The sequence below is a fragment of the Homarus americanus genome, unplaced genomic scaffold, assembly GCF_018991925.1.
Source record: "Homarus americanus isolate GMGI-L3 unplaced genomic scaffold, GMGI_Hamer_2.0 scaffold56241, whole genome shotgun sequence".
In the NCBI taxonomy this organism is placed as follows: domain Eukaryota; kingdom Metazoa; phylum Arthropoda; class Malacostraca; order Decapoda; family Nephropidae; genus Homarus; species Homarus americanus.
In genome coordinates, this window is record NW_024740202.1 from 1,133,686 (window position 1) to 1,142,891 (window position 9,206).

A 9,206-nucleotide genomic window follows, 5' to 3' on the forward strand; every position below is an offset into this window, starting at 1 on the left:
TTCAGGTGTGTCCAGGAGGGTCCTCTCTCCCCGTGGCTCCTCCCCCCTCCCGCTCCTTCCCAGGCGACCACCAGCAACACCCTCCTCCTCCCCCACGTCTCAACCCCACTTCAAGTCCCTCTCCTCCACCCTGACTCCCTCGACTATGAAGAAAGACACTTCCTTAAATATCATGAGACCTCCTCCTCCTCCTCCTCCTCCTCCTCCTCCTCCTCCTTCTTCTTCTTCTCCTTCGTCGTCTTTCCTCTTCTCCTCTTCTTCCTCCCCCCACCCATCTAGGGCTCTCTCTACACCAAGAGAGAGAGGGACCTTTTTAGAACCCCCACCAGCATCTTCTTCCTCCTCCTTCCTGAACCCTGAGGAGGAGGAGGCGTCCCTAATAAGAAATGTCTCCTCATCGTCGTCAACATCGTCAGGATCGTCTTCGTCTCCGCCACTAAAGTCATCCTCCCCGTCATCAACGTCTCCTTCACCCTCGTCGTCAAGAGGCCTATGTTGGAGGGTAGATGGGGAGTCAGAGGGGGAGGAGGAGGTCGACTCTTCCCTCACCCTCGCCCCGGACCACCTAGGGAACCTCTGGGTACTGACTTCCTCCAGGGACAGGTGAGAGAGAGAGAGAGAGAGAGAGAGAGAGAGAGAGAGAGAGAGAGAGAGAGAGAGAGAGAGAGAGAGAGAGACCCCTTCAACGTGACCCTTGGGTTGGGTTGTATGAAGTTACGGTAGGTTAGTCTTGGCTAGATTTAGTTCGTTTACGTTGGTTTAGGTTAGGTTAGGTTAGGTTAGGTTAGGTTAGCATAGGTTAAGTTAGGATAGCATAGGTTAAGTTAGGATAGGATAAATTAGGATAGGGTAGGTTAAGTTAGGATAGGGTATGATAGGTTAAGATAGGATAGGTTAGGTTAAACTCTATCCCAGCCAACTCTCCAAAAATACGTGAGGGTAGAGAGACCACAAAGTTACGAGTCTCGGTGCAGTTCCAAACGTCATTCTGGAAGTAATTTTTGTGTCGTAACTTAAGTGAGGCAGTTAAGTGTGCTCCCGATACACAAGTTAAGGTAAAAATTGGACGTAAGAGTTGTTGAGTATCTGGGGAAATGTAGACCCCAGGGAAGAACCTTGTTGGTTTTCTTAAAGGGATGTATGTATGTATGTATGTATGTATGTATGTATGTATGTATGTATGAGTAAATCCGCGATCCGCACCACACCTAATATAACTGTACAGTACATAATACACACGGGGTTGGCGAGAAATAATCGACACATGAACTTACATAAAATTGTGCCAATACCATCATACACCAGGCACAACATATATGATGCATAATATACACCATACATAAAAAGCAGCATATGTACTGTAATACCTACTACACTACATGCATCATACACCATACTACTTTGCTGTCACTTGGAATCGACTATGACGACCATCCAGCTATGATATAACGATATGAGTTATTAAGGATGTCACCTTCGTTGGTGAGCTCTGAGGTGATTCGAGAGGCCGATACGGGATCGGCAGTGTCGTCCACAGATGTTGCACGTGTGGAGGACTACATCTAGTGCGGGAGGGGCGGCGGCATTGTATGCGGTTGGGCTAACTCGAAAGCATTGGCACCTTCTCGTGTGGTGCTCCTCCAAGCGTTACAGTGTGGGAGCCGAGATACTGGAAGTGGGCAACATTAGAGAGAGTAGTACCGTTAAGGTGGCTGGATGGTGGAGGTGTGGTTGAACCAGGGGCAGGTTGAAAGAGAATCTGAGTCTTACGTACATTCACCTCAAGGTCGAAGTGTGCATACGCATCTGTGTGGGTGTTCAGGATCTCCTGTAGGTCGCTACGAGGATTAGGTCGTTTGCATGCTGAAGTTCAGTGATGGAAGCGGCCGATACCTTTTTTCTTACCTGGAGTCGTCTTATGTTGAAAAGTCCATTCATCATCCAGTACTGGATGTCCACCCCGCTGGCTAAATTGGCACTGGCACTAGTAAGGAAGAACTCAGACTGGGTGCTATTGTGTAGGACACTGTCATACCATCGTGGAGTTGCCTCACAATGACAATGAATTTTGGTAGACAGCCAAAACGACTGAGGGTCCGCCAGAGGGCTTCCCTGTCGAAGGCCTTAGTAAGGTCAATGAAGGCCATGTACAAGTCACTACGCTGTTCTCTGCATTATTCCTATATCTGGCGGGCAGCAAAAATCATGTCAGTGGTGTCACGTGATGATTTAAAGCCACATTGAGATTCTGGGAGGAAGTTTTCCGCCTCAGGAAGAAGTCTGTTTAGGAGGACTCGGGCGATGATCTTGCCAGCTACAGACAGCAGCGAGATCCTGCGGTAGTTGCCACAGTCTGACTGGTCTCCTTTGCTCTTATAAATATTGACGGTGGAGGCGTCTTCAAGATCTTGAGGGATTTCCTCCTTCTCCCATATATTCTCCAGGAGAGAGTGGATGTGGCTGGTAAGCAGAGGCCCTCCTGCTTTATACACCTCGGCTTGGATTAGGCCCTGTGGTTTTGTTATTTTTCGTCTGCTTGATTGCAGTAGCTACCTCATCCAGGGATGGAGGATAGCGGTGGGTCAGCTCTGGGTGCTGATGGACCTGCTGGTTAGTCATGACATCCATATTAGTGTTTCGGATGAACAGAGGGGTACCACGCCATAAGTAATGGGGCCATGTACTGTTTCAGCGGAATTGAAGAATTCACGCATCATGTGTTGATCCGCAAATGTTTGCATTTCACACGCTATATTTTTCCACCATTCGTCCATTAGTTTGCGAAGTTCGCGCTGGGCGGCCGCTCTTTTCTCGTGGAAGGTACCCGGTACCGTACAGTACGCAACATACATCACACCAAGCATATATTATACATAATACTAAACATACGCTGCACATCACACAACATAAAATATATACCATACACAACCCAATGTAACCTAATCAACCCTAATCCACCCAGAGGTAGAGTTATGTTGTTTATTCACAGGTGAAATAAGCTGGGGTGGCAAAATCTTCACGTGATCAGATGTCTTTTATAGTTTTCGTGGATTTAAGAGAGAGAGAGAGAGAGAGAGAGAGAGAGAGAGAGAGATAACTAACAATATTATCATCGCCAGGTTGGAGGTGAGGCCAGGACAGGTGTGGGTTGTCAACTTCACGTCCTTCACCTGGCATGACGTGGGGGCGCGCCCTCCTCCTCCACACGCCCACGGAGGTCACATTTGGGGCACCAGAGGCGTCACGATGGCCGCCCCGGATCCTTCGACGCCTTCTGGTGGAGGTGGTGGTGTGAACAGTGCTAAAGATGTTTATGGTGGTGGCGATAGTAATACTAATAGCAGTAATAGTAATAGCAGTAGTAACAGTAGTAGTAGTAGTGAGCCGGTGGTGGTGTGCCCATGGTCTCAAGGTCTGGTGGCCGTGTACACCCTCAACACCTCCTCCACCACCACCTGGTTCCTGCCTTACGACGCCCTCACCTGGCAGAGGTTCCTGCACCACCAGGAGCTACACTTCCCCTCAGGAGTTTCAGCTGTGATCGCCAGTTGGTGTGGGAGGCTCCGTGACGCTCTCTGGCTCCTCACCTCCTCCGTCACGCCCACCACCACACCTTCAGCCCTGATGAATGGACGTGGCACCACGGTAACACTGGAGGACACACGTGGTAACACCGCAACACCGGAGGACATACATGGCAACACCGCAACACTAGAAGACACACATGGTGCCGACGCAACACGGGAGGGCACACATGGCACCGATGCAACACGGGAGGGTACACATGGCACCGATGCAACACGGGAGGGCACACATGGCACCGACGCAACACGGGAGGGCACACATGGCACCGACGCAACACGGGAGGGCACACATGGCACCGACGCAACACGGGAGGGCACACATGGCACCATTGCGAGACAGACGTTGTGGAAGCTTGACCACAATGGCAAGTGGTCGGCTTTGGATGTAGTGCCTGGCAAAGAGGATATCCAGTACCGCCATCGAAGCATCCTACGTAGATGGAGTGATAATCGGGGCGACCTCTTCTTCCTGCAGGAACTGGTGCCCCCCAGAGACTCAGGGACCTCGAGGACGTCGTTTACCGAGCAGGAGGAAGGGGGCCCAAGGTCAGGTCTGAGGGTGGTCAAGTTCGACACAGTATCAGGGAGGCGAACCGTGTTGCCTTTTCATCATCACCCAGCCAGAGGTGTGTGGGTGCCGGGACCATCAGGAGAACTCTACTCCATCTTCACAGACTCGCGGGGCTCCTGGGTGAACACCTTCAACTACTACACGGGATCTGTCGTCAGCAGAGACAGTTCGCCTCATCTCCCCATCCACATTGACGACAACAACCTCTTGGTTATGATCGACGGCACCGTATATAACACCATACCTGCCTGTAGCAGCCAGGTGCTCCACGACACACACACGGAAGACTCTGTCGTGGCAGGGATAAATTTATACCATTTAATCCTCTCAGGGCAGTGTTCTCAGAGCAACACATTCACAGCTACACTGCAAGACTCCATCGCTGCTCGGGCCTCTACCTCACGCCATGGCTCCCTCACTCATGACCACCCCAACATACAAGCTATTGTTGGTGGTAACAGAGGTGGTGGAGGAGGGAATGTGTCGAGCAGCCCACTGCCTGTGGGACAGTCGCCGGGACTGTCACACCAAGCTGACCAAGGTGGCACAATCTTCGTCACGGATGGCAAACAGGTGAGCACCAGCAGCAGGGACACCCAACCTATCGCCAATAACACATGCATGATGAACGCTGATTGGTCCTCCCACTTCTCTCCGGTAGCACCTGACATTAAACTAACTATAAATGATAAATCTATCTTAAACACAACCCAACCAGATAGTTGCAATACATGAGAGGAAAGTACCGTTAACACTGACCAGACAGTACACATCATGCCTGCAAACATGTGACTTTTCCTTCCAAACAGCGAGGATATATAAAGGTCCCGGGTTATATATCAAAATCTATGTATTGTTTTTCTGTGACTGTATTTGTGTGTGACGAAATATATGATTACACGCACACACACAATAGTAAAACTACATAACCATATGGAGGGAGGGGCGGGTAGTAGACAGTAACGGCGGCGTCCAGTGTCGGCACAACAACCCGGGACCAAGGGACCATAACCACTCCTCCCACTGTACCCACGAATACACCACATATTACAAAACTATAAAGTCACAGAATAAAATAATAAACTCTGTATTCACCAGCAATAAACATTATAAAATAAGCTTACAGAATCATAATTACAAAAGATTAAGGCCATACAAATCCACGGAAAAAATACAAAATACAGTAGTTATATCGTATAGTGATTATCATGTTTATGTAGACTTGTTTCACGATTTTACTAATTACCTGACATAAAATTTACAGTATGTATATATTTATCCATCCATCTCTCCTCCCATCTATTTATTTACCTACGTCTTAATTTCTATATTCATCCACCCACGTAACTATCCATTTATCTGCTCATCTATCCACATCATCAATGTTTTACAGCCATTTTCCACGCGGCTATCAGATGGCAACTCTCCATACTGCACTACCTCTTGCAGTCTCTCTCTAGTCAGGATCCTATAGGTCGTTTCTTAACTCTCTCTCCAGTGCATTGTTTTGCTTGTCTCTCCCCCCCCATCCTTCACTTTAGTTTCATCTCACCCTAGTTTCACCCCAACCCCCCAACCCAACCCAAACCCAGCAATCCAACCCAACCCAACCAACTCAACCCAACCCAACCCAACCCCAACCCCATCCCAACCAACCCCATCCCAACCAACCCCATCCCAAACCCAACCCAACCAGACCTAGTTATTTCTTCTGTAGTGTGTGGCCAAAAATACTGCCTCTACTCCTTCAACCTGGCAGCTATTTATCTATCAATGCATCTTATATATCTATCAATCAATGAATCACTATCTATCAATCAGTCAGTCACTATCTATCAATCAATCAATCAATTAATCTACCTATCAATCAGTCTATCTATCAATCAATCTACCCATCAATCAGTATATCTACCAATCAATAATCGATCAATCAATCTATCTATCTATCTATCAATCGATCTATGACGTCAACTGTCCGACAGGGCGTGAGCAGCAGCGAGCAGCCGACAGTTCCTCACCACAGAGACAAGAATCACACCAACAATTCCATCATCTTCTTCTCCCTGTCCCTCTCCATCTTCGCTCTGGTGGGCATCATTATCTTCGTCAGGAGGTGTGTGAGGTAAGGACCGAAGGAGAGAGAGAGAGAGAGAGAGAGAGAGAGAGAGAGAGAGAGAGAGCTATTGAAGGAGGTAACGAGAGTAACTAATGTGTGTGTGTGTGTGTGTCCCTTAAGGAAAATTATATATTATGTATCCCTTGTAAATTTTCTCCTGTGGATATTGAAGCATGTGTCCTCCCCTCCCCCACTAGGTGTCCTCTCACCCACGAACTCGTTGACGGGCGTGAGGAGCGGGGCAAGCCACCTTCACCCCTACCAGTGTTATACAGCATCGTGTCGGACGACCCCGCCTACGAGACGTCCACCAACAACTCACCATGTCCGTCTTACAACGCTCTGTACGACGCCACGGTCACCACCACCGCCGCTGACACCACCCCCAGCGCCACCACCCCTAACGGCGGCACTCCGAACTACATGACCCCAAGCTCCACCACCCCGACGGGACTGTCTCCTAGTACCGCCGCACGCCACACCATCACTCCCGCCACCTTCCCCCGGGACCCCATCAGCTACGCCATTACCAACACCGCCTCCGATGCCATCACTATCGCCACTAACAACGCCTTTACCAAGTACCTCACTAACAGCGTCTCAGATCCAACAAACATTGACAGTAACAGTACCCTTAACACAAGCACCAGCACCACCCAGTTCTGACCAGCACCAACCGCTTCTGATCACCACCACCACCACCCACTTCTGAGTGTCAACCACACTACACCATTCACGACTATTTATAATCAACAAATGTTTTAAAAGAGTAAAATGAGAGCTTCGGAAAAATATAAAAATCATATAGAACAACTGTCCAGTCAGTCACCACAAAAAATAATATTCCCAATAACAGAAAACAATAAAGTTCAATTATTATGCAAGTTAATAATTTGTTCAGTGTTCACCATGAATGATAAGTTGTCTAGACGATAATGGTATTTCCTTGTGATTTAAATACTTTTTTTTTACTATGTAAGGTTTAAAACGGAATTACACATTCAAAAACAAGAATTGCAATAATTAGTTTTTCGTTCAAGATGCTTTAACTGTCATTTATGAAGAATAGTTTATAATGTATTAAGTTCTTCAATAAACAGGTTTAATATTATGGAAAATATGTATTCTGGGTTTATTTCTTAACGACAACAACTTGCAAGACTATACGTACCGTTCACCCAGTCATTGTCTACCTAACAAACTTGTGGGTAAACATGAAAAACTAATTCTCACAAAATAATTTACTCGTTCCCAGGATAATTAATAATGTGTGGACTGATGACTACGTAGGCCACCAGTTCCTCATAGTATTACCCGAATGATTTAAGGAGACTAGCCATCACAAAGCCCAGACCAACTAACTTGTGCCAATATGTGTTTTATTTCATTATAATATAAGGCAATAAACTTCCATTTCCATATTACAGACAAATGAGCCAGCGGTAGCTAAGGTTTGAATCTCCCAACAGCTGCAGACGAGGTTGTTTGGGTGAAATCAACAACATAGTTAAGTTAACTTACTGATTACTGTAAGGCGGCGATACACTGGACACTTTTCCTCCCAACACTCCCCGGCCACCAAAACTAAGGGACGTTTGCGTCACTGGGATGTTTTCTTAGCACGTCTGCCCAACAACAAGCGTCTAGACGAGGTTCGAGTTACTACAGTCGAGGCCTTGCGGGATTGTGAGGTTTATTTACAAGTGGCGGCGGCTGACTGGTCAAAGAACATCCTGAATAATAATTTAATAATACTAAAGAAGTTTTAAAGTGACGAATAAATAGAAACAACTCACCGTTTTATGCTTTATATTTTAAATTATCAGTTTCATGATTTATTTCAATTTTTACTTGAATATTCAACACAAATATAAAGCTCATTTGAGCGCTAACCCGGCCAGCAAAGCTCGCCGCCAAACCGATGTCCAATTCTCACAACAGGCGAAATCTTGCAGCTTCCTGGGCCGCCAGGCCAGCAAAAGGGGCAACATGTTGGGAGGAAAGTGCCCAGTGTGCCGCCGCCTTCAAACTACTCTGGGCGTCTTCCACCTTCTGCGACTCTAAGAAGTTGGAAGCGAAGGAGCCGCTGCTGGAGGCCAAGGAAGATTCTTACGTATATAAGCGCGTTTATATCGAGTTTTATGATTAATAAATGATTTGGGATACATACAGCCGCACAAACTGTAGTTCATTACCGACTGTGCTATATTTCTTGTATCCTTTGCTTCTGTTTGCTTTATGTTTGGTACAAAACAAAAATATGAAAAGATTTCATTGGAAAGCGAATTTCATCTTTGACTTCAACCTTGAAATCATTTGCATTTTGATAGTCCAGTTATTTAACATTATCTTAGAGAATAACGTGTCTGCTTACCAATTGTGAACATATTTAGTTTCAATAAATGAGTAGCTACAAACATTTTCTATGAACCAGTGGGCTATTTGTAACTATAGACGAGGGGCGTGGCGTGGAAATACTGTAAGTATAATGGACCACTGCTTGATAATAACTTTCCTCCAGATCAGTGGGAATTCTTTTTAACTTCTGGTTTATATTTTACTTTATTTTAAGCTGGACGAAAGTGAGCATATCCCGCCTTGACACATCTTGATACTATACTGTACGTGACGCCACAGCGAGCGGGAACGTTGCTCCACCACATACATACTGTACCCGTACATTCAGGACACTATCTTGTTCTACCCTGTGCTTGTCCAGTCGTTTTCCGTGTATTAATCTATTTATCTTATTTGGTACATTACCTCATGTACAATTCAGTATTTTTTATATTTAATGTATCTTTACCATATCAACACCACATGTACTTAATATAATATATATTATGGTGACAACGAACATCATGAGTAATTTGTCTTAGCTGATAACCGTGTCACGTCAACACTGCGGTGCATCAAGAAAAAAGAATTTGTCAGG

At 46.4% G+C, this 9,206-nt stretch overlaps 1 protein-coding gene across 1 annotated transcript; it reads left to right on the forward strand.

Annotated features, from left to right (window-relative positions):
• Positions 1–251: 251 nt before the first annotated feature.
• Positions 252–9,142, forward strand: LOC121875378 (the record flags this gene model as incomplete). The annotated part of the gene is given in 4 exon segments (XM_042379931.1): positions 252–603; positions 3,120–4,728; positions 6,138–6,277; positions 6,469–9,142. Coding segments are annotated over 3 exon segments (2,091 nt in total). The 3' UTR covers positions 6,938–9,142.
• Between the last annotated feature and the right edge of the window lie 64 nt (positions 9,143–9,206).